We start from the raw sequence: 26,754 nt of genomic DNA, 5'->3' as shown, positions 1-26,754 counted from the left end.
GTAAGAGAAGGTTGCTCTTTAAAGAGCTGACCACAGCCGGCTTTGTCAATATGTATATTTTGTTGTTTTCTAGATATCAGTGTGAAATGTTAAGAAATTCTCTTGTCGTGGGGATCTGTCAGGATCAAATTCTACGGCATTTAATGTTGTATGTATTTTTTATTTTAAGGGGTTGTTTGGTAAGGTGTTTTGGGCTACAATTTTCAGTATTTAAACAATGTTACGCTTATTTTCACGCACTTTTTCACCCACGTGTATTTCTAAAAAATACAAACAACGTTACTAAAATATCATTACCAAAAGACCCCAAAGTTTTTGGAGAGCCTTTATATTTTCTTCATTTGTTAATGAAACTCAAAGTCTCTTTACAAAGTTATGTTCATATAGCTGAGGTGATGCTTTCGTTTCTTCAGGGTTTTAGTCAATGCTGTTTCAGTTGCTCAACACAAAGTGGCATTACAGTAGCTTACCAGTTAACTTTGTATGGGGAATCGGTTTGGATAATTGCATTTGGATGGTGGAATTGTCTATAAGTCTTTTTAGGCAGTATAAATTTTATTCATTATGGTGAAGAATAAGTGATATTAAATTTTCGTTACAAATGTATGCACCCAATAATAGATATGGCTAAATGATGTGACTCGATTTTTTTAAGAAAAAGGAATGCGATTCATAATAATAGACAAGTAAAAAGGTATGCATACAGAATAAAAAGATTTGTGTTTAATTATAAAAAATTAAAAAAAAAATTTATTAAAAAAAAAAAAACCAACTACAACAACAACCTAAACCCACTGTTTTAAAAACCGGACCGGATCGGCCGGTCCGACCGGTTCAACCGGGAATCGAGAGCCAATTCGGTCCGGTTAAAAACCCCAAAACCGGTCAAAAACCGGGATTGAACCGAAAATTTCAAAAAAAAACGGTTCTATGTCCGGTTCGGTTTTTAAAACCATGCTAAACGGCTAAACCCCAATCACATTTCACACATTTTAATCTTATGCCATACCAACCAAATGAAATCTGCATCTTTCACTCCATAATCGCGGCAAATCAACTTTTGAAGAATCACCAATCTATCTGTGTACATAACTCTGCGAGGATCCGAAGCACTGTACCACCCAACACAATGAAGCAGAGTGGAAAGGGAAATTAACTTAGCAGTAAGCAAAAAGAATAAATCACACAAAACAGTAAAATCTGAAATTTCATACCGCTTAAAATCTTAAATTGGCTCAAAAGGAATTCATTAAAAGAACTTTTGAATTTTCTCACAGATTATATTTGAAGAAAATAAACAGTCTATATTACAAAGCTTTCCCTTCTATAAATTAGACTCGCATTAAGCTGAACAAGGGGAGAAAAATACCAACACCACAAAATTGGAAAAATGAAAAAAGCTTTCCATCTTCTTGGTATGAGAATACAGATAAATACACCCCCTCTCGTGGCCACTCAATATATATCAAGCCATTGAGATCTCAGCATCATCATCATTTATAACACCTACGCCTTCAACATATTGAAACCTGTCTCTGGCACAACTAATGATACACCATTTAAGAAAGCCTTGATCATGGCACCATTTAACACAATTCTGTACTTTCTGAGCTACAACTGTCAGGCTCCAGCAGCATTGCTTAGCTGAAGGGTCATTTTTATATTCATAGCTGCCAACTCTGCAGCCAAATATCGGAATACATAAGGCATAGCAACTGTCTCCATCCCTTTACTCGACTGGCAAGCATGGCAAATGACCTTTTTGGGTGGTCTAGCCGGGGGTAGCCCCCCAAACTTCTTCGGCTTTTGTATCTGCTTTTGTTGCTGGATAGATGTTGTTGCGAGGATGCTTCCGCATAGTGTACACACATCAGCAATGTGATAATCAGAACACGTGTGGAGCCTATCGTGCAACAAATACGCCGCCCCATGTGCAAGCATGGAGTCTCGTTCCATTTCTCCAAAACGAATACCACCACCACGCTTTCGTCCTTTGATAGGCTGTCGGGTGACCTGATCAATAGTTCCGGTCGATCGGACCTGCACACCAGCATATGTCCAAAGAGAATACACTGATTAATCTAACAATTGCAATTCACTCATCATATATAGGTATAAAATGATTTCATGTGCTCATGTCATACGCTCTTACCATTTGAAATGAGCTAAATACATCACTATTTGGACTTTTTGTTAAGCTTATGATTTTTTTTAATAAGTATACCATTCTTTTAATGAAAGCACAGAATTAACCACTGAAAAAGAAAGAGGAAGATATTGATATCTCAAGCCACGAGCATTGTGGCTCAATGGCACTACCCAGTTGTCAACCCCACTGGTAGAACCTGTATTTGAATGCTCTCCACCCACTATTATAAAATTAATCTTAAAAAAAAAAAAAAAAAGATGACAATATACTTAAATTTTGAGCTTCGAGTTCAATATCATTAAAAAAAATAATAACAATGAAAAAACTTCATACCTGATATTTGTCTGAAACCATGTGCCGGAGTCTCTGATAATAAACAGGCCCAATAAAGATCTCACATGTGAGCTCTGTTCCATATACACCACTATATAATACCTCCACACCATGGTAATTGAACCCCTTTATTTTTAGCATTTCACCAAGCTCCTCAACAAGTGAATTAGGTTTTGATTCGGTCTTTCCGTCAGTTTCCTCGAGAGAACTAGTTTTTGGTTTAGAATCTCCATTATCTTTCTTGACTGGAATAGTAAATGGTGTCGCATCCACAAAATAACCATGTAAGCTACCTCCCTGTGGTGAAAATTTTTAAGAATCCTTTATAGGTTTTTGAATGCTATATATGTGTGTGTGGAAGCTCAAAAAAAAATTATAGGTAAGAAGTAAATATTATTTAAAAAGGAATAGATGGAAAGATACACAAAGTTCACAATAGTGAACATAGAACAAATAGAAACAAAGAGGAACAAACAATCATTAAACTAATCTAAGAGAAAAAAGAAAATCCATAAGACCAAAACAATCAGAGAGACCCCAACACCGAGACCAATCAAAGAAAGTCCGTTGGCACAAATCTAAAAACTAAGCAAGAAATTTCTCAGTATCCTCAAAGAGAAAACTATTTTAATTTAGTTTTATTTTATTTTGCAAGTCAATTTTTGTTGCCCAATTGTATTTTTATTGAAATCAGGGTTTCCTATGCTACTTAGAATTGGGGTTTAGTACTCCTATATAAGCAAGTACCTATCAAAGAGATTATTTGGATGAATAAAATATCTATTGAAATTGTCTCCATGGTCTAGTGCCAACTCTAGCCAAACCTAGGTGTTGACTCTTAGAGGTTTAGGTTAGTTTGCTTAGTACTGACTCCAAGCAAACCTAGGTGCCTACCCTAGGTTCTCTAACTTTATTTTTCCAGTTCTTTAATTTCATGTTGCAAAGTTATTAGAAGTAAAGAATCAATTATACAGGCTGAAGTACATTCATGTAATGACTTCAAAGAACTTCAAGTTCATTTAATGTTAAGGGTAACTACTTGTTCCCTTAAAGAGGTGAGCATTCTGTTCTCCCTATATGCACCATATTAAGCATAACCGAAAAGACTTCCATGTTTCAATATTGATTCTCTTGCCAATATGTCCTTCCAACAAGGCAAGGAATCAATAAAAGAGTTAGGCATTCCCCCACTAACACCAAACAAGCATAATACTAATGACTGCATCTCCCGAGTAATTTCACAAGGTAAAAATTGGTTTGCCACTTCTTCCTATAATCCTTTCACCTATAACACCAATCAATAATAATTATCCCCCCACCTTATATGTTGCCAAAATTTTCCCGAACACAGCACTCCCAAGAGAAAGGACCACTCTCAAGGATACTCTTTAACTTTTTCATATGCTTTGCCGTGGAAGATATCTCCCCACCAAAAAATTAAAATAATGCCTTGTAGTAACTCATCACCCAGAAATCATGATTTCCAGCAGGAACCAAATCATTTTATCTTCATCCTCCCACTCATCACCTGGAAATCATGATTTCCAGCAGGAACTAAATCATTTTATATTCCTCCTCCCATTGTATGTGATAGCATATAAATCATCAAGAAGATGCTCAATAGATTATAGCTCCCAATCATGAATTTCTTTGAAGAATATAACATTCCCATGAGGGCACCCATTTCGATATTATAGATAATCAACCAAACTGCCATCCCCAACAATTAGGAAAAGCACAGGATGCTTTTACTTGAATATCATGCCACACCCGTATCACTACTCCATATATCATGCCAAAAATGAATTCTTGTCCCACTCCCCACATCAAAGCTGTTTTTACATAGACACACTCCAAGAGATTCCATACTTCTTATCAATCACCTACTTCTGCAATGCATTTTCCTTCTATCACATAATGCCAAAAAGCATGGGATGCACTCAATATTCCACAAAGAAAACACATATATCTTTTAAACTCCACAGAAAACAAAACATTGCAAAATGATCACCCTACTTTCTACGTAATGAATTGCATCCACTAGTTACTTAAATTCCCTACTTCAAAATAATCATAAGAAAATATAGTAGGCAAAAAAAAGACACATAAGAACAAGAAAAATCTACAAAAAAATATCAAGTCTAAACAGAATCACACAACAAAATAAGAAGTTTGTGTTAGTATGCTACACAACCCAGTGGTTTTGAACCCTTGACCTTATCCTCCAACAATTCTTATGAGAGATGAAATTGTCATTTGAACTAGAATTCATTGGCAAGGTAGAACAAGGTTTGAGTGGTCCATTGAAGAACATTTGGGATTATGAATCAACACCATATTATATAAAGAGATCAGTTAATTTATAAGGTTCTAGGGAAACAAAATTTCATATATCTATACTTTTCAATTTGTTGGGAGTACCTTAGCAGCAACAGACTCCAAAAGCATTGCAATTGTCATCCTTGATGGAAACGCATGTGGGTTAATTATCAAATCTGGACGCATTCCTGTAACTCCAGAAAATGGCATATCAATATCTGGCCACAATTGGGAGCACACACCTTTCTGACCATGTCTACTGCTAAATTTATCGCCAATGACGGGGTTTCTAGGATGTCGAAAACGTATATTCGCCTGCTCAAAAATGTGAACAGAAAACATTAATTCCAGAATATAGGTATAGTCAGCATTTTTTAGTAAGTTATGCACATAGCTGCTATTTAAGCCATGGCCTATTGATAGTATAGTCAATTTAATTAAATAGCTATGCACATAAAATGGTCCACATAGCAAAGAGGAATAGCCGTAAAAAATAAAATATATAAAAATAAAAATAAAATAAATCAATTTTTTTCTTTTTCCTTTTTGATGAGCTAAAGATTTATATTAACAGCTATAGGCATAAAATAGATCTTACTATCACTAGTAATGATGTATGCCGCAGTGTTTGTAGTGCTTAACTAATTAATTTTAAATTGAGGATATTATAGCCAGACAAGGCATGTAAATTAAAGGCCCTTTTTTTCTTTAAACTTAAAATTTTGACCTTCATTAGAAGTGGAATGAATGTAATGTCCATTCAGGCAATGCCCATGGCTTTTAATCTGACAGGCAAAATATGAAAACAACCACTACAACAAAAAAGCTTTGAAGGTGACTGTTAGCTACATCAGCACTCAAATTTCTTCATCGTTATTGTGCACATTTAGGTTTTGAGTCCCAAAATTTTTGAGATCAACTATGGATTCTCAACAAATTAGTCAAGGTTAGCTACATGTATTCTTTTCCTCAATTCTATTCTACCCAAAGTCATTGCATCTGTTACTTTCTTAATTGACATGTAGTTTTCACCTACTTCTACTAATGGTATTTTGGTCTTCCTCTACCTTTTTTGTTCCCTCAACTTGAATTTACTTACTATTTCTTACCAATGCATTAATCACTCTCCTTTGAACACAAACGAATCATCTCAAGTGACTATCCTCATCTAATCATCAATAAGGGCCGCCCCCCATCTTTAAGCAGATTTCCTCATTTTAAATCCTATCTTTCTGCATATTTCCACTTGTCCATCTTAACATTCTCATTTTAACTACACTCATTCTACGAATATGTAGCAGCTCAGCATTCAATACCATTTTTTTTTTTTTTGATAAGAGCAGCTCAACATTCAATACCATAAAGCATAGTTGGTTTTCTAGTAGTCATATAAAATTTTACCTTTTAACTTAATATGTATTCTACAATCACATAACACTCATAACGCTTCTCCATTTCAACCATCCTACTCTTATCCTAGGATTCACATCCCCTTCAAGATTCCCATCTTTATGAACTATTGATCCAAAATATCAAAAACTCTTGCTCTTTTGCATCTATTGACCATCGAGTCTTTTTTTTTTTTTTAATAGATACAATATAATTTCAACATATGGCATTCGCTCCATGACGATTGATCCTTAACATGAGGCCAATACACCAATCATTTCTTGGTGGAGGCAAGGTTTAAACCTCAAATTTCTTGCTCAACAACAAACAAGAAACTTTACTAGTTGAGTTGACTAGAACTAATGTCTCTTGCCATCAAGTTTCACTGCCCTTTCATTCCTGTTTCTAATTTTTACTAAAATTACATTCCATTTACTTTGTATTAGTCCTACTTAATCAAAAGCCTTTAGATTCTAGAGTGTCTCACCAAAATTCTAACTTAGCATTAACTGCACTTCTAGTATCATTCATTAAAACTATATCACCTGCAATAAGAATACACCAAGGGACTTCCTCTTGAATCATTTTAGTGAGCTCATCCATCATTAGTGCAATGAGATATGAACTTAATTTGATCCTTGATGCAAACCTATAATGATAGGAAACTCAATTTTGATGCCTCTACTTGTTCTCACACTAGTTATATAGCTCGGTCATAAATATCCTTAATCAACTTAATATTCCTCTTTTCCAAAACCCACCACACAACCTCTATAGGGTCCCTATGATCTTTACAAGCCTTTTTACAAAACTAGTAAAAGCTTCTTAACCTTAGAATTTTTACCCACACACAACAATATAGACTTGCATCTAGACAAATACAAGAAATACACTCCAACCAAAGGCATTTACCATTTCATTTGATACCTATAACTATCATATTCAATGCCTATCCTTTTTCCTTTATTGGATATCAATCAATATCATATCCAACACATATACCTCCTTTTGTCCTTTTTTTTTCTACTTAGAACTCTTGTTACTTCTTTTTATTTAAACTCTTCTAAACCATACTATTATTTTATTTCAAATTTTCAGTTATCATTTTATGACTTGAATCATTTTCTTTTCCTTCATCTTCATATCCCAAGTCTTCCTATTGCTCTTCATGATTCACTATATACACATTGTAGATTTGATGCTCTATCACTTCCATTTAGCTTATAAGTAACCTCATTGAAAAAACAAAAAGGAGTGTAACCTCAGGAAGTATACAACAATTACAACAAAATTAGAGACAAAGCAAAAAGATCAAGAAATTCAAATAAATCAGCGAAATAAAAACATGTGTTGAAAGCCACCAAATTCCAATCATATAAGGTCTTCAACAGCACAAGCTTCAAGTCCAAGACTGATTTCTCACAATCTTCAAAGTAAGAAAGATGTATATTCATGAAGCTACTTTATGCATGAAAAGCACAAAGCAAACAAAAAATAAGAGAAAAAGAAAACAAAACAGAAGATTAATTACAAAGGAAAAGAGAGTTTAGGAAATAGGGGAAAGGAACCACTAGAAGTGAGTCCCCCAAGCCCAAGACCAGTCAAACAAAGATGGCCCCACTCTTTGCTCTTCAAGGCAGTGTTAACACTTTAAAGTGCAATTAGTTAATCCCCTGCGCACAGCATTTTTTTAACTTGTCTTAAAACCATCCACAGCATCAGATACAGTCAAAGTAGCACAATGAAATGAATCCCCCCAACCCCTGGCTCGTAGTTTAGATAAAATAAAAAAAGGAAATAGAGTAGAGAAAAGAAAGATTCCTCATGTTTTTATTCAGAGAAAAGGGAAAAATAACAATAAATAAATTTGATGCCTTCCTACCCTTACAACCAAAATTTCTCTCCAAATCCCTTTTATCTTGTAAATTATAACAATTGGTCTCATTATCTCCTTTATGTTCTCTCTTATTTTCAAATCAAAGTGGTTGGAAAAGAGAAGAAACCTAAAACTCTTAGTGGTAGACTAAACTTAGCATACAGATAGGAATAAGGAGGACGGGACCCAAAAGAAAAAATCCACAATCACGATATCATCATTATATAAATATTCAAATTTTTTGACTAATTGCCCGACAAGTATCAACCAGAAAACATCCTGCCCGCTTACCTTTCGAGGATGCTCCTTGTTTTTCCCATCAAGAGCAACATAATCGACAACAACAGGCTCAGAACCCTTCCGGTTGTAGGGTCTTGTGGTACTTGTTACCTCATCATAAGTGCAGTAATAAGGTTGATTTTGTTGTATTGTCTGAAAGTTTTCAGATTGTTGGTCAACATTAATACCAAAAAGATAATATTTAAATAAGATGAGTAGAAGACAAGACCAACCTGACCAACATATGGCAGCCCATCTGAATCAATCGTAGAATGCATTGACTTATTAACATTACTTCTTCGAAATATTTTCTGGGAATGATCTGACCTGCTGCTCTGCTCAGTTAAGTCAATAGTTTCCGTCTGCCCAGAAATCGGGTAATTAGAATGAGCAAATAGAAAAACCATAAAGTTCTGCATCTATATCAATCAGAGCAAAACATCATAATCTGTAATAGAAAATAACACTAAAAATTTGCATATTAACCAGGTAACCCAGCCTTTAACAATTGTTCACATTTGCTTTCTTGCAAGTATTTTCTCATATATACAAACAGTGATACATGCATATACTTGTAGATGAAAAATGAACACACAAAAGGATGATTAAATCACTAAGACACAAATTTCAAGCCTAACTCATTCTGAACAAACAAGATGATTATTAGGCAAAATAGCTATAGACCCAATGAACTAGTTTCAATAGAAAAACTCTAATGAGGAAATTTTCATTTCGTAAAAAACAAATCACCTATTCTAAAACTTCAGTACAGGAATCCATATATCTGGGAAAGACACACTGAGGGAACAAAAAGGTTGAACCAACAGAAAAGCAGGTGGATATAAGACAAACCAAAGGAGGGGAAAAAAAGACCAAAGTAGAAGAAATTATGAAGATATATTGCAATATATGATGATTTGTTGCCATTGACAGAGATCCATTGCCAACCCCCAATTTGAATTGTTTTGAGACTTAGTTCAATTCTATATTGCAATATACTTTTTTTTTTTTTTTTTTGATAAGTAATATTGCAATATACTATGTTAAGAGCTATTATTTATTGCAATGGAATATGTCTAGAAAATTTAACCTTTCAAAGTAGCACCTGGAGGAGAGAGAGAAGCAAACCTGGTATATTTGTCCACGACACATCCCACGCTCCACAGATGACTTATTTAAAATCATGGCATCCTCCATGTCATATCTGAACTTCATAGAGATATTCTTTTTAAAAAAAGACGTTACCAAAAAAAAAAAAAGAGGAGAGCAAAGAGAGGAGAGGGGGAGGGGGGGATTGCTTGAAGATCGTACCCTGTATATGCTAGCACTGCAACAATTGCATTTGTGCCTGATGGGTATTCGTCAATGCCATACTTTGTATATGAACTCGTGCGAACAATGGGACTTTGAGGAGTCTGTAAATACCTCAAAATATTTTCAATCTAAAAACTGAAATGAGAGAAAACGATAGCAATACACAGGATAAACATAAAATAACTTATGAAGGCAATCCATAAGATCCATTTAGATGAGATGGATTTTCATTTCTAGTATATATTAGGCCACTAGGTTTTACCTTGCACAATAAATGTAGATAGAAGATTAAAATATCATTATTTTATCACAATAATATGTTTTTTCACATCAGTAAGCTACATAAGCACCTACTGGATAAGGAGACAATTGATAACTTGCTTCTTCAGCGTCCGTTTGCTAGAGTTGTAGGATATGATTTTTGCCCTCATTAAGGTTTAGTGGGTGCTTCCTAGAGGGGTGTTTGATTTATTAGCTTGCTGGTAATATGTTTTGGCCAACATCAGAACAGTGAGATTTAAAAGGCCATCCCTCATTGCTTGATGACATGTAATTAAAGGGAGAGGAATGCACGCAGATTTGAGGGGTATGAAAGACCCATCTTAGATCTGTAACTACATCCTTTTATAACTTTGTTTGAATAGATGACAGCAACAGGATTTTTTCTTGCTCAAACTTTGTTACATTTTGTTTATTATTGCAGCTTTAGTGCTTTGATCACTCCTTCCAAAGTGGTCATACAATCCATAAAAGGATAGCCTTCCGAATCTGACTACCTCTGCCTCCAATTTTTATTTATTTATATATTTTAACAAGATTTATTTTATTGCAAAGAGACTATTCCATGTGTAAAGATCACATAGGAGTCTAAAAAATAAAAACAAAACAAAACAAAATTTTGTACGCACAACAATTCTATTTATTTTGGGAGGGAAATTGTACGAGTGGAACCCAATGCTCGAGACCAATGGAATAAAGAACCACTAAACAAAGCTAAAAATTGAGTCCCTGTAGTTTCCGCATCTTCAAACATATGGCGATTTAGTTCCCGTCAAATTGTTGACATCAAACAAAACAGAACTAAATTCCAAACATCCAACAAATGTTGCCAATTCCATTTCTCCAACCAAATAAGAGGTCAATGACCTTTTCCAGTAACACCTACCGACTCCCAAAAGATCTAAAGATAAAACTCCACAAGTAAAACGCAACAAAACAATGCAACAACATCAGATTAACACTTTTCTTTTTTAAAACACTATCAGATTGGATGTCTATCGTAAGAAGTCATTCTATATTTTCGGTATATGATTTGATGGAAGCTTGTAACTTGTGTATTTGATTGATTCGGCCCCTTGTTGTATACTTCCTGTATACTTGGGTGACTTCATTTTATGACTTTAAATAAATTTTCTTTACTTATAAATAAAAAAATAAAAATAAAATAAATAAAAACAAACAAAACAAAACAAAACAATGCGACAACAGATTATCCACCATCACCCCACTACACCTACACATACAACATTACCCTTCTAACATGTAAACACACTTAATAAGATTATCACACATGAGGATCTTCCCCCAACCTCCAGAATGAATACACATGAAATTCTCCACTGCTCAACCTCCAACACATCTTGTCACATCCTTTCCTATCCTAGGTGGGATATTGGAATCAAGCAGATTGAGAAATTCAGCTATCATGTCTAACCCTCAATCATTAAAATCCTGAAGAAGTCGCACATTCCAATTCCTCCTACCCCCCACAGTTTGTCTCACCAGCATGGAGCCCATCAACTTGTCTTTAGCTAAAGAACAGTCATAGAAGGCTTGAAAAGTCTCTTACAAAGGTTGATCGCCACGCCAAAACCAAGCCCAATTACCATTACCAATGTCAAAATGAGAGCGATTTAGGAATCTACCATCCTAATGCTCTCCCATAAACCACATTCATGAGTCCCATTCTTCACCATACTTCACAGCTACTACATGTCTCCATACATGCATCCTCCATCCCAAAACACCAACAAATAATGTTTGAACTCATCTCCCATGCCACTTCACAATAATGCCTCCGTAATCTCCCAATCATATTAGCCACACTAATAGGATCGGTGAAAGTTAATAAGTAGGTCCCTCTTTCTCCAGGCTAACCAGATTTGATTTGAAGGAAGCCCCCAATGGCATTCCCAGATAGGTCATCGATAAAGACCATATCATACAGCATAATATCAACAAGCACTGTCACGTTATCAACTGCCCACCATCTCACTCCTGCTCAGACTAACCTTCAACCAGTTACTGCTTCAAAGCAAGTCAACACCATTCTTATTGTTCAATATCGGCAACAAAACAACAGAGAGTCATCAGCAAATAAATGATGGGAGACACACAACCCTTCTTGTGTAGTTGTACCAAATCTAAAGCCCCTAATTAAAACTCCTTTATCTATTCTCCTCAACATCCTACTTAGTACCTCCTTATTCCAGAACCAATATGAACAGTAAATGAGAAAAAGGATCACCTTGTCTCAATCCCCCCAACCTATCAAAGAAACCATGCAGGACACCATCCACTCGAACTGAGAACCAAACTGATGAAATACACATACAAATCCAACCTCTCCATCTTCCCCTACACCCTTTCCTTTCCAAGAGGTAAAGTAGCAACTCCCAATTACATGATCTTACGCTTTCTCAATGTCCAATTTGCAAATACGACATGGAATATTGCTTTTAACCTTGCTATCCAAGCATTAAGGAGTAATAAGAACCAAATCTAGGATTTGCCCACCTCCCACAAAGGCATTCAGTGATTATGATATTAGCTTTTGCAAGACCTGTTCAGCCAGAATTTTGCAAACACTCCCATCCTTGAAATTTGAAGCATTATTCTTCTTAGGGATGAATGCAATAAGAGATTTTTCAAACTTGCGTTGCTCATGGAACTCCTCAAAGAATGCCAATACATCCGCCTTGATCACCTACCACCACAATTGGGAAAAAAAAAGCCATGGTGAACCCATATGGTCCTGGTGCTTTTTCTCCTTGTAAATCCCTCACAACCTGTAGAATTCATTCCTTCCAAAGCTCTCGAATCTCACTCTCCCTTTTAGAAGTAGAGTCTAGCCCATCCACCCTAGGTCTACGTCTCCCAATTTCTTGATGCAGAGACTCATAAAATGGCAGCACTTGATCCTCACCTCCGAATCCTCCTCAAAAAGTGTACCACCCACCTCTATACTCTTCTTTTTTTAATAAGTAATGGTATTTATTGAAAAAGAAGATTACTTGATGAACACAAAGTATCTTAAACATTACAAAGAATCATATAGAAAATTGAACAAAGTTTTGAAACTCCAACAATGAATTACAATGAGTAAAACCCAAGCACAAGACCAATCAGACAAGGTACAAATCAACAAGGACTTCAATCGATCAAGAGGTAGCTAAATGACCTCTCCACCTTCATGCTCTTCATATACACTCCCTCCAAATATTCAAATTCTTTTTATTATGACCTTCCCAAATATGCAAAAAATTAGTGAAGAAGATGATCCATTGTCTCCCTACTAAGATTGTCCGCTACTAAATCTTTCCCAATGACATTGTCCACGTGAAAAAAGTCACTGTTAACTTAGCTTTAACCTTCGAAATACTTAAATAAATAAGACACCCATTCCCTTTTTTTTTTTTTTTTTAAGCTTCAACTGATAACATCCACTCCTGATAATAGCTCTATCATTAAATCAAGACACTCTCATTCAACCACCAGAGACTTTACTATCAAACACTCATTCCCAAACTAAAACCACATAATCTAATAACCACACACTAAAATAAATAAAAAATTAAGAGAAAAAAAAAAGTTTTATCTGGAATCTTGGATTGCCCAGAGGAATCATGGACTCCTATGAAAATTAATATGTGATGACCCCTCCCAAGATCCCAGCTAGGCAGGACCAGCACTAGATAAAACCTTTATGAGACTTAAATTAGCAAAGCTGCACTGAGGACAGCTCTTCTCAAACAAATAAAAGAAGAAGAAAAGAAATGACGTGCTGACCTGAAGATGGTATAGCTTTTGATCTGCACGAAAGTTAATTGCTTGTGAAGAGAAGGCCATTGTTTGTTTTGCCATCTGCAATTTATAAAGAAGAATGTGACAAACTGAATGAAAGAGATTTCAAAAAACAAACGGAGCAGCATGCACAAGTATACAAATTGAAAATAAATAATGGAAAAGAAAAATACCTGACACTGGTACATATTACGTGGGCTTTGATTATGATCTGACCAAGGTGTAAGATTAGCAACCACACTGAGCATTCCAGTTGGGTGGATTTCTTCATGAGTTGCAGGAAAAGCATTTCTTCTCCCACCATCTCCACCATCAGGACATCTTATTTCCATAAAAACCTAAAATGGGATAATAAAATGAATTAGCTTTTCATTCATGGAGCCTATCTGCTGTGAAAAAGTTCAGCAGATGACCCAAACCCAAATTCACCTAAAAATTTTGAAGGTAGGAAATGCATTTGAAAATCATGTATTGACCTGCTCAAATGGCCCAATAAGTTCAATATTCTGACTTTCCTCGGAAGGAATTGAAATATTTCTAACTGGCCGAACAAATCTGGCAGGAGATGTGAACAAGTACAAACCAGGGTATGCTCCACCTAGACTCAATGGAACATATCCTACCTCCAGATCACTTGCAATCTGCCACATATATAGTATGCACATGTTAGCGATAGATCCAAGGAACATATGGGAAGAAAAGGCAAGGAAAATTTATCATGAACAAACCATTGAATTAGCTGAAACTTTTAATCTCCGTAAGTGACCCACAACTTTCTCAACCATAGAGGAAGGTAAAGAACCAACAACACGACCATCTAAAAGGACAGTGAGAACTTCGGGAGGGCCAGCTTGAACTAGCTTTGGCAGTGAAGGTGTCATTCCAACCGCAATCAAAACACTGAGAATAGTCTTTCTTATTTTCTTAAAATCTCTAATATTTCCTTGAGAATCAAAGAAAGATGTAATTCCTGAAAAATATAAGATAGTATAAGACTCTTCTTAGAAGGAACATTCATTTGGATAGGAATGCTGATAAACAAAACAGCATGGATCTTGAACCCAGGACCTTAGCTTCCATCCCATTATTGAGAGAGAACCAAGTGCGATTTGAACTATAGCTCATTTGCAAACATCATCTTGAATATTAGTTTTTTTAATTAATAAATAATTTTAATTTTAACTTAATTAGAAAACAAAGCATCCAAAAGTAACCCAATTCTATATATCAAGCTTCTAATTTAAAAAATCACCAGACACAAAAGGTAAATACATAGTTAATTCAAACAATATGATATATAACATATTCATATCACTCTCAACATTATTTACACGTAGTATCATATAATAGTCATAATTAGTCATATATGGGCAGGATGGCACCATATTAGTCATAAAGATAAAGGACATAGAATCTAAGAAATATATAATTTCATTATAAAAAATAAATAAATAATTAAAAAAAAAAGTAATTATATGAACTTACGACAGTTGCTAGTCATATGATTCAGCAAGCCACATGGCTCCCCATCAGGTGTGTGCACGGGGCAAAGAAAACCCCAAGATCTACAAACAAAAATAAATATAAAAATATATAAAACAAGATGAAATACATGTTAACTGACTGATTACGTTAGCCAATAAATACATACTCAGGTAGCAACTTCCGCACAGTTGTGGTGCGAAGTCCAGCAAATGAAGCCCCTCGATGAACAGCACGAAAATGCGAAATAAAACGTAAGAAATTAAGCCTTTCTGCCTGAACCGTAAAGCCTGCCCTCTAGCAAAGCAAAACAAAATACAAAAAGAATAATCCTACTTTAATATATTTAAAAAAAAAAAAAATAGAAAACTTTCAAAAGATTTACAGAGACAACGGTAACCAGATAAAAGTGAACAGTATGTTTTTATTTATTTTCAACATTCTGATATTTTACATATAAAAGATTAAGTTTCCCAAGCAAACAGAAGATTTTATGTAATAAAGTCGCAACGCATCTATATTAATAAAAGTTTAGTACTTAAAATAGGAAATGGAATCATTATTTTACTCAAAATGACTAGGAAGCCAGATGCTCATGTAATGAGTTGAATAAAGTCTAGAGAGAAAAACAGTGTACAACATGATTTAAGATCCAATGATGGAAACCATGGCAGCACCTATTTGACCATTAGAAGGTGCCCCAAAACTAATTCTCTTATTCCAAGGCTACTTGGGACCAATGTTGGTAAAAGCACAAGGCAAACTTAAGAACAAAGGCCTCTTGGAGCCTAGGCACAAAGCACAAAGCACAAAGCCTACGCAAGCACCTGATAGAGGTGAACTGAACATTTTTTTTCTAATGGTCTTATTTTACAGAGTCAAGAAGTAGGCGAAATGAGGTATAACCTTGAAGGACAAGAAATATCCAAAGAAGAAGAGAAGGGGGATGGGGGCAATAAAGGAAAATTGGTGTTTAGTTTGCGAACGATCCAATCTTGAGTTTCAGTCTTTTGTCTTTTTTACTCTTCTCGAATGGTGTTTAGTTTTACCATTTTTTCTTGTTTTTCCCTCCCAGTTTTGCTTGATCATTGTAACTTGGTTTCTTGATGTTTTTGCCCCTTTAGTACATTTCCTATGTACTGGGCTGTGTTATTTTTTTAAATAAAATCTTTATGTTACTTATCAAAAAATATTATAATTTAAATTAGAATATCATAACAAATATTAGAATATCAGAATTTCATTTTTTTTTAGTCTTTCATTTTCAAACTTAGTTCTTCAATATTTCAAACAAAATTTACTAACTCTACATTCTAATTCCACAGCTGCAACCAAACAATGAACACATTGCTTCACTTTTTAATCATGTAAGTGTGTACTAGACTTAAATCACAAAAATACAGTCATCCATGTTTAGAATAACTTGCACATACACAGACTCAACCAAAAAACCAAACATTGACTTGGGCTATAGCCTTTTTCTTGGCTGAGCCCATGTGTGTGCATTTGAATCAATCCAAAAAAACATGGACTTATACCATAAAATGTATATTCTTTTTTTTTTTTAATGTTTTTGGTCAAGGCTAAGTCTCCATATCCTACATTGTGGGCACCAGAAGAGTCACACATCACAACTTGCTCACACCCTGCACTGTACCCTAGTCCATGTAACACTGTATGTAAGCATAATCTCCTAATGAGCTCAACCAGGAACAAGATGTGTATAGCTGGTTTAGCCAGATGGAACACTCCACCTTGTTAAGTAGCAACTGAAAGTTTAGGTTGATGCATCTTTTATGCATGACAACTATAACAAACAGAGCTGAGCAAAAACAAAAACTATCATGAACAGAGAATGAAGAAGAAACAGTTCAATTTATGAATGTTAAGACAAAAATGATCACCAGTAAGTCAATACCTGCTGCAAATCTAGACCTGTTTGTGTAATCAGTCTTCCAGTTTTTAACAAGTTTTCAACAGAAGAACTGATTTGCTTCACAGGATTTTTATCCAAAATCTTCTTGACATCAGCTACTGCATTATCCATGAAAGAAGATGGAAATGTTAAGTCTTGAAAGAATAATAACGCATAATGAATACTGTCTTTTTTTTAATGAGTAAAATAACACGTGAAAGAATACTGTCTAAACTAAAATATAAATAACCTTCTGTGCAATATTCTAAGCAAAATGCATGCTCTGTTATTTACCGTTTTTTTTTTTATAATTTCAATTGTTAAAACAAGTGTAAGGGAGAGGGATTCAAACCTTGGTTCTCCTTATCAAGGAAACCAAGAAATACCATTGTGCTACAAGGGTCTTGGCATGCTATGTTATTTACTTAGTCATGTAGAACACCATATCAAAAGATAAATTTCTGAATGTCTAAATTGATAAATTCACTTCAGGGTAAACCTAAAATTAATGTTCAAATGAGAAGATAGTGTTATAATATCAAAACAATCAATCATAAGCAAACCTTTTATTGTGGCATTGTTCTCCTGCACTGCATGAAAAAGGATGCCAGGAGATGGTTTTTATTAGTAAGTCAAAAAGGTACAAGGGGCCCGTGACCTTGACCACACCCACCCCCCATCTTGTTCTTACAAGTGGAGGAGATTTCATTGTATATTTAACAATCTATTAATCATCAATATGAGGAAGTGTTCACCGCCAATCAATGGCAACATTTCCACGACCAAGGAAAAAGTACAAACTTGTCAAGAGCCAAGACCACTTATTACTACATACTAGCTATAAAAAGAAAACCTTAAATCTACCTTTTTCTTCTTCGCCATCTTTTTATTTACTCTCACCCCCATCTACCAAGCGCAAAACAAGGATAAAGGAAAAAAGAACTCCTCAAACAAAGGAGGATAAAGAAAGAAAATACAAGCACATGCACAGAGCAGAGAGGCAAGAATACTAGGGTTGTCTTGCCCCCACAACTCCTCCAAGAAAATAAGCAAAGACATTAACAAGTCATACCTAGTGCACAAACCTCCCACTTTTTGTGAGGTTTGAGAGAGGTCATGATAAGCAGCCTTATCCCCAAATTTTTTTTGAGAGGCTGATTTCCAGACTCATACCTACAACCTGTCACTCTTGGTGTAAGGCACGCACCAAGGCTAGACCTCTAAAGACATTAACAGCTCTAAATCCTTAATTGCATATGCAGTGTTACCCTTTCCTACACACAGAAGAAGCAGAGGAGAACATGACAGGTATACAAAAAAAAATTGGGAGAAATAAGTATAAAAAACTGCCAATGAGCTCTAGCTCAAACAGCACTTCATCCTCCCATAAATAATGAGTGGTGATAATTCGTTATTCAAAACTGGTGCCGTGTATAACTTAACAATAAAAAGAAAAAAGAAAAAAGTGAACAAAAAAGTCATACATCATATAAATCCTTAAATTATATGATGAGAAAACTTCCTTAGGCTGCATTTCAATATCAGTAAAACAATTACGATACATGCTAAGAAGCAACTTTAAAAACGTAATTCAATTATAAACAATTTTCTCTGCATTCAAAGAATCAATAAACAGTAATTCAAATTCAATTCAAAAGGATGGATGATTATCAACATGTGTTTAACTTCATTCTTCTTAAAAACCAAATTCAGGCATTAATTGAGAGAGAAAACAAACACACACACAAAAAAAAAAAAAAAAAAAAAAAAAAAAAAAAAAAAAAAACAGACAACTATGGCCATAAAACTAAAAATGTCTGATGATTTAATATAATCAACGAGTATCAGAATAAAATTATTCATTAATTGCACTAAAAAAATGTAGACAAAAATACTAAGATTCCTTAAAATTACCCACACAAAAAAGAGATAAAAGATTAGGCACTCAAAGAAAGAAAGCCTATTAAATCTACAATCAAACGCTCATCATAATTTCCAAGTGTATAGCACCACTCAAACAACACTGAAAACCTAATTTTCCAACACCACAACCGTAGTCCACACACCATTAAAAATGTAGTTATTCCTCCCCCTCCATGTAGCCCACATTAAACACAATGGAGCTATCATCCAAGCAAATGAATTACCATGAATACTAACATCAACCGTCCACCCAGTGAATATATCCACAACATGCTAAGGTAACACCCAAAGAATTCAAGCATGGAAAAACAGAGGATCACAACCCTTTAGCAAAAACACAATGAATTAGTGAGCTGTCCACTTGTTTCACCCCTATCTTTGGACGTACAACACCTATTTACCAAAGGTGTACCCCCTCATAAGATTATCACATGTATGTATTTTGCTCCACACTACAGTCCAAACAAAGAAAGCCAATCTTTTGGGAGCATTGCACATAATTCACTCCTCCAAGGAAAAGCCACTACAGAGCATCTTAAAGCCTCATGGGAACGAATATCAAACTTATAATCCCTTAAGTCTCCAACTCAATCTATATTGGCCCATACCTCTTAGGATTTTGGGATACAAGGTATCAAAGAACAATTCAAATGATTACTGATTCCAATCATAAGATCAAGTCAAAATTAATATCCACAAACTGTGAGCGTGTCTCCTCTTCAGCACCTCCAAACAGGAGTGAACAAAAACATCCTTCTCCACAGATAAAGAATACAATTTGGGATACAACACCTTCAACAGTTGAGTTCCACACCAAACATTATGCCAACAACTCACTCTGAAAACATCTCAACAACACATTGAATAACCCACAAATCTATTCCTATCAGCCCTGAAAATAATCCAAAGAATACATCCACAGCTAGCTACACTTGTTCAGACACTTTTTTTTAAGTAAATGAATCATTAATTAAATGCAAAAGGGATGCACCCAAGTACACGGGAAGCAAAAAAGATATACCCCAACTGTTATGAATGGAAAATTACAAAGATCAAGCATCTCAAGAAGAATCAAAAAAGGGATGCTGCCCTGACATTTGAGACACATTTCATATGGAAATGAAATCAAGAGAGGGGAATAAAAAAGAAGAGGAGAAAAGAGATGGCAATTCTTTAAGCACTGAAAAATATAACATACAGCTGCAAAAATCAAAACTTTTGTTCTTGTTGTTGCTGCCCTTGTTGTTGATGTTGCTCTTTTTATTGATCTCATCTTGAAGAGACTTTTTTGCCTTGCGCAGCCAATCTTCTAGCTTTTCCTAGAAATCACAAAATATATAAAGTCAAAAAAACAGTATATACAACCAAAACTCATAAAACACTGGAAAAAAATTAAATTAGCAGGCATGAGAATCATTATAAAAATGCAAGAAAAGTTCATCGGATGACCATGACAACCTGTGTACAATGCATCAGCAAAATATGGTGATAAATTAATATGAGTAAGCAGTATGGCACAAATTCAAGGCCCATACTATGGCAAAATGATGGAATGTTCCTTTATCCATAAATGAATATTTTATGAAAAGATATGCCACAAAAGATGACAACATAGTATAAAGAGAGAGATGATAACAGTTGCATAATAGGCACTGGGTTTCTATACCAAGACTTGTTCATATAATTGTAATTTTCAGGGTTGTGAATTTCTTAGCACTATATTTTAACCAAAATGTTAAAAACACATCATTGCAATAAGTGCTGCAAGGACACAGACACATTATTCAAAATCCCACATCAAACAGAGGAAGGGTAAAAGATAAACGTTTTCATTTAAAAAGTATAACATTCCCCAAATGAAAAGACATTTAAGTTGTTACCAATAGACATTACAACTTGATCAGGTTAGGGAATCTGTTTGAGTTGAAGCGGAATTAGAGTAGTCAAAAGCTTGAGTCTTCAAACAGTAGAAGATAACAAAATGATATGGATGCAATGCATTTAATTAAAAAAATGGTTGCAATCATACGTCATACTAGAAAACTTCCTATGGAACATAGCCGTTCAGTTTTTTACCTTGAGATAAATGGTAATCAGATGACCAGGGAGTAAGACTTCCTGATTCTGCAAGGAGTCTGAGTTGTCTGGTACAGATGTCTGATCTATAAGTGAGAAAAGTTTCTGCAGCATAAAGCTAAGGAAAAGAAGCCAAATACAAATTAATCTGTGAGACAAAAGGCAGCACCATTGTGTTGGGAAAGAGAAACATAAGAGGGGAAAGAGAGAATGGCTAACATGAGCAGATTGAACTTGTCATAATTGTTATCAAGGTGAACAAATATGTAGTCTTCAAGAACAGAATCAGCAACCTGCCAAGAAAGGAAAGATGAAACCAATTAACAGAGAAAACAATTATATAGTAGTACACTTGAGGTTCTGCGTGCAAACTAATTTTTACCCTAATTCTATTTCAGGATAGAATAAAGTGTAACAGGAAACAAATCATGACTTACATCAGAATAACTTTTGGTTTCCAGTCCCTCCATAACAGGTTGGAAATGCTCTCCTAATTTAGCATTAACCAAGGTTAACTTATATAATTATTATTTAAAATCAATACTGAAAATGAAATATCCCATAGCAAGTACCAATATGCTCTAGACATTGAAGACGAGTGAAAAGAGACAGATCACGAACTTCATCAAGAATAATTTTTGCCCTTTCACCCATAAGCTGAGTGCCAACAGCACCCTTTTCCATCTCATCTCGCTCACTATAGCAGCACGTCAAACTCACATAAATTTCATGATCAGTCGTGTCAACAAGAGCCTGTTTATTAAAATATGCAAATCCATTAGACCAACATAACAGATATAAATAAATAAGCAATTGTGCATGATAATACAATAGGCCAACCACAAAATAGAACTAAAAATACACATTACATGAAAGTCTATCTCACGCTTAAAAATAAAAATATTTTAAAAAAATTCATAAGGTTATTGCAAATATTCACTCCATACTAACTCTTCAAATTTGCTGACGAATGTCAACAAGCTTCTCGAAAACTAATTCATTAAAAACTTTGGCATATTGGCACCCTAACTGCATAAATGTTGTGTAAAAACAATTGGGCCATTCAATAAATTTTATTTTATGGGCATAACACAAAGATTAAGAGCTGACGAGCAGTTTATAATTAAGAACAAAATAGAGGAATCAAAAAGGGAAAAATACATATTAAACAATACAAGAGATAACAATTTATTTACCTCCATGAATGGAAGCATATGTCAATCTTAAATGATGGTTAATCATTTGTTTATTAAACCAAGATGGACCTCACAGACATGCAAACTAACAAAAATAAAAAGAAAAGAAAATTGTAGTCCGTGTTTTGGTAAATAAGAAATTGTAAAGTAGAAATTAGATTTTAGGAAAAACAATAAAATAAAGGCAATTTTAAAGGCATCCCTTGAAATCTGTATCTTCTCATAAAGAGCTAATATGAGCTACTATCAAGGATTAGATCAATCCATAGGACTAACCAAAGAGAGAATGAACAAAAAATCGATTCCTGGTGGTGGATGGCAAGAAATATGAAAGAAAAATGGGGAACAGAAATGTAGCTCAAATTAAAAATAATAATAATAATAATAATACTAATCCATTCATCAAAAAACCAAACAAAACAAAACAAAACACTCCAAACATCAGAAACTAAAACACACACACAGAGAGAGAGAGAGAGAGAGTACTACAAAAGGCCTAAGCTACATTGCCAAAGGAAAGCTCTTTCACACAGCTTTTAATATTTGAATGGATGGCTAAAATTTCTCAATATGCCCATCATATAAATGGGGAAGTTCATATTACATTTTAGCACCTTCCGTAATTCCTTTTCACTCAAAAAGAACTCCCACTATAGTCTATATTTGATGTCTAGGATTGTTCCTAACAGTAAGTAGACTAGAATTACAATAAAATATCACAAATGTTTTGTATACTGTTATTGTTGTCTTTTACCACAAAGAAACAATCTCTGTCATAAGCTTTACAAGACCACTGCCAGCGGGCTAAGGATCGCCCGTGTGCTAGCCCAAGCTCGATGTTAACAACACTTGGAAATAGAAGTCCTTGCCCCATGGAAATTTTTTACCCTAAGAAATAGTTATGTACACATGTATAGATATCGCACTTATTTATACTTACAATCATATCCACGAAAGGCATGGAGGCCAAAACCTACCCCTCACCTTGAATGCAGGTTGGGTTATAAAATAAAAATTCCCCTCCACCCCATCCATTTATAGGAAAGGTTGTAATTGGTCACCACAAAACAAGCCAAACCCCTAATCCCATGGTTCAAATGTGGCATTTTGCTCACCTAATGCTCAATTAGTATCTCCTAAAATATGTCATTATATTTGAGACTGCAACTTATAATTTAAACACACACACACACAAAAGAATTCAAAGTGTCATTTTTCCAAATTACAGGTCAAAAAAGTATCACTTTTCTCAAAAAACGTCATATGCAAGTGCAAGTTACAGTGGATTTTAGGTATACTAACGGAGTAGACCTCATGTGGATAGTGTCAATTTATAAAAAGAATATGTTGGTAAACCGAACTTTGCTCCATACAAAAGGTAGGAAGGTCATATTTTACAAACAGGATTAGTGTACTAATATTAGCCTAATGAGCCTGGGCTTGAAATCTTAAGTGAAAAAATGAAAAGAACTTCTTTTGCATCAACTTTGCTGAACTTAGTGACTGGTTGAATCACCATGAGAAGGGTAGTTGATATGAAGAACATGCATCTGCTTCAGCAAAAATCACATTACTTAATAACTGGAAAGCGTTATTCATAAAATAGAATCATTCCACAAAATGCAAAAGGCCCAAGGATATCTGAAAGAAATTGCATGCAACAAACCCCACCTTTAGAACAACGCCTACAGGAAGCAAGTACTCCCTCCCTTGTATCCTATAAAATAAAATATAAGGACAAATTAATTAGGCACGTTCAAAATCACAAGCCAAAAAAGTTAGTTTCTTAGACCCAAGCATAGCTTTACCAAAATCCAAGTCTTGCACTTCCGTTACGAAGGTAATACAATTTGACTGATACTGAAGACTGATTTTTTCTTTCACACCTGAAATGACAATTAAAAACCAATCACAACCACAGAGTGAAAACGAGTAAATAAGCAATAATTTGTGAAAGCTGACACAACAAAGGGATTTTTTGTTGGTTGACTATTAACAATAATGGGAATTCCATCCATGTCCACAAAGAAACATAACTAATATGACACTATTTCATAATCAACATAGAAAAAGGGATCTAATCATTAACATGCATATCACGGAAACTGAAATGAAACTTTGTATTTATGATACCTCAAATGAGAAAACAGGCCAAAAAAATAGGTAATGGTTAGAGAAGAACCAGGTACCTAAAAGCAAGAATTTTTTGATAATATGTGTACTTGAAACACTTAATGTAACCAAGATGTTCATGCAAAAAAAAAAAAAAAAAACCCTTGTCATTAGTGACAATTCAATCTCAAAAGACTTGTAAATGTCCCACTTAAAATTTGGGTCCTAACTGAACCATCTAAAAACAGAGGAATGAACCAAGAGCTAAAAAGGAAAAGGAAAAACGAAAAAACAAAAGGCATTCAATTGCTCAAACTCCAAAGTTTACTAACAAACGCTAAAAAAAAATAACAACCACTCTCTTGGGCAAAGCCTTCCTTTTCAAATAGCCAGGCAGGACAAAGAGAGGTTATTAAAAGTTCATTGCATTGCCTTGTCTATTCGGGGAAAAAATTAAATGAAATGACTTTTTAGGGGGGTCAGGCTGGTGCAGGGAAAGAAAAGATTACAAATTTTAGTAGTTTGACACATTTGACTCTCATTCTAGAGGTAAATCAATGATGTATTTTGGGCTGGGCAAAACTTAGGTACACTACATTAGGCTCTCTAATTAAATTCAAATGCATGGTTGCATTGACCAATAAAGCACAAACAGTGTAATATTTTCTTAGGACAATTAATTCAATACAACTGTGTTTGAATTTAATTGGGGAACCTAATGTACTGCACCCTAGGAATTGTACTTAAGTATTATCCTTTTAGGCCATGGTCAACTTCTTGTTTAAGACTTAATTGTTCTTAAATCTGTTTTCTATTTTACAATCTAATTGCCTACCTAACACATGCCTCTTAGGGGGATTCAATAGCCATTAAGTACAGCAAAGTTGATGCAAAAGAATTTGTTTTCATTGTTTTATTTTTTGCGCAAGAGCTCACGAACAGGATGACATCAAATGCATTAATTGGGGAGATCTTTCTGGTCTTACAGTTGGCTGCAGGAATGATGATATATGTTGGAGCTGCAACGCTATTAGTTTTAAATTTTGAAGTTGTTAGGCAAAGGTATACCATACATTGGTGGTATACTACGTTGGACCCATCTTGTGGTTCAATAGGGCTTTATTTTTTATGGCCCTTGTCCAATGTGACATTTGTTTTTAATCTCATATTAGGTCTGAGTATACGTGCTCGTCCCCCACGTTTATTGGGTCTCTTAGTTTTCTTGCCAAAATATGAACAAGGATCAGAATCCAATTACTATTACTTCAAGTGAATGTCTGAACCCTGAAGTGTCACCCCTAGGGTGTGAAATGCAAAATCCTAACTACTGACTCCCAGGAACCCTAGTGTGATTACAGGCTTATAATTTCTTCTTTCTTAGAAATTTTATTAGCTAAAAAGCTGGACATCAACCAGAAATTTTAGTTTCAAAGCTCTTTTTCACAGAATCAGGGTAGGATGAATGAACTTGGTGACAGGCTTAGATATCATATTTCAACCTACATAAGTGAGACTTATATATAAATAAGAATGTGAAATTATTGGACCAAAAATTTGTAAATAAATGTCACAGGTATATGCATCTACAGAATTCTATATTGTGGTATCTTTAAAATTCTATATACAAGAATAAGCTGTCAAATTAGATTATCATATTTCAAAATTACACAAAATAAATCCATATTTAAATCCTCAGTTATCCTACTAAATCTGCATGAGATATCTGATAGGAACATAAAAATTAGATATGTAAATAAGACAAGAAGATACTCCACTGGCATAGTATGAAGAGAGGACCTTATGACAACTGCTTTATCAGTATATCCTTCTCTGCGATCACTAAATGAATTCCGCACCATACTCATTGGCTGGATCAAAAACAGCTTACTTCAGCTATGCAACATTTATTAGTAAGGTGGAAAATTTTAAAAAATAAAAATAAAAATAAAAAAGAGAAAAAGATTACATCAAAAAAAGTACTGATTCACTTCAAAAACTATCCTTGATGCATCAAAAATTTCAATGTTAACCAAACATAAAATAACATAAATTAAGCAACTAACTAGTTGGGAAATTGTTTGGGTGGTCTCGTATTTGGGGTTTTACACAATGTATTTCTGTTTTTGATTTCGTGTAACTTGTTTCTGTTTCTGTTTGATTTGTTTGTATTTGTTTCCAGTACAATATGTTCATCATCATGAACATGATGGACTTTTTTAATGAAAATATCTATTACCTATCAAAAACAAAAAAAGCAACTAACTAGCTCAAGTTTTTTTTTAAATCTTCCCGATATTACAATAAATCC

General features: G+C 34.5%; 1 protein-coding gene across 1 annotated transcript in view; it reads right to left on the bottom strand.

Annotated features, from left to right (window-relative positions):
- Nucleotides 1-1,177: 1,177 nt before the first annotated feature.
- LOC126723513 (DNA-directed RNA polymerase I subunit 2) overlaps nucleotides 1,178-26,754 on the bottom strand; it is a 37,237-nt gene continuing 11,660 nt past the window's right edge. The window contains exons 4-25 of the mRNA XM_050427035.1: nucleotides 26,244-26,314; nucleotides 24,143-24,220; nucleotides 24,006-24,051; nucleotides 21,711-21,891; nucleotides 21,576-21,628; nucleotides 21,358-21,431; nucleotides 21,139-21,256; nucleotides 20,261-20,381; nucleotides 17,143-17,258; nucleotides 15,394-15,521; nucleotides 15,228-15,307; nucleotides 14,471-14,712; nucleotides 14,219-14,383; nucleotides 13,916-14,080; nucleotides 13,728-13,802; nucleotides 9,657-9,760; nucleotides 9,474-9,549; nucleotides 8,579-8,707; nucleotides 8,358-8,498; nucleotides 4,904-5,116; nucleotides 2,483-2,779; nucleotides 1,178-2,040 (exon numbers count right to left, since the gene is read on the bottom strand). Coding sequence (XP_050282992.1) covers nucleotides 1,621-2,040; nucleotides 2,483-2,779; nucleotides 4,904-5,116; nucleotides 8,358-8,498; nucleotides 8,579-8,707; nucleotides 9,474-9,549; nucleotides 9,657-9,760; nucleotides 13,728-13,802; nucleotides 13,916-14,080; nucleotides 14,219-14,383; nucleotides 14,471-14,712; nucleotides 15,228-15,307; nucleotides 15,394-15,521; nucleotides 17,143-17,258; nucleotides 20,261-20,381; nucleotides 21,139-21,256; nucleotides 21,358-21,431; nucleotides 21,576-21,628; nucleotides 21,711-21,891; nucleotides 24,006-24,051; nucleotides 24,143-24,220; nucleotides 26,244-26,314 — 3,093 coding nt within the window. The 3' untranslated portion in view covers nucleotides 1,178-1,620. The remainder of the gene's footprint in view (nucleotides 2,041-2,482; nucleotides 2,780-4,903; nucleotides 5,117-8,357; nucleotides 8,499-8,578; nucleotides 8,708-9,473; nucleotides 9,550-9,656; nucleotides 9,761-13,727; nucleotides 13,803-13,915; nucleotides 14,081-14,218; nucleotides 14,384-14,470; nucleotides 14,713-15,227; nucleotides 15,308-15,393; nucleotides 15,522-17,142; nucleotides 17,259-20,260; nucleotides 20,382-21,138; nucleotides 21,257-21,357; nucleotides 21,432-21,575; nucleotides 21,629-21,710; nucleotides 21,892-24,005; nucleotides 24,052-24,142; nucleotides 24,221-26,243; nucleotides 26,315-26,754) is intronic.

The sequence above is a fragment of the Quercus robur genome, chromosome 4 (assembly GCF_932294415.1).
Source record: "Quercus robur chromosome 4, dhQueRobu3.1, whole genome shotgun sequence".
Taxonomy (NCBI): domain Eukaryota; kingdom Viridiplantae; phylum Streptophyta; class Magnoliopsida; order Fagales; family Fagaceae; genus Quercus; species Quercus robur.
This window is presented reverse-complemented; position numbering and strand designations above follow the sequence as displayed.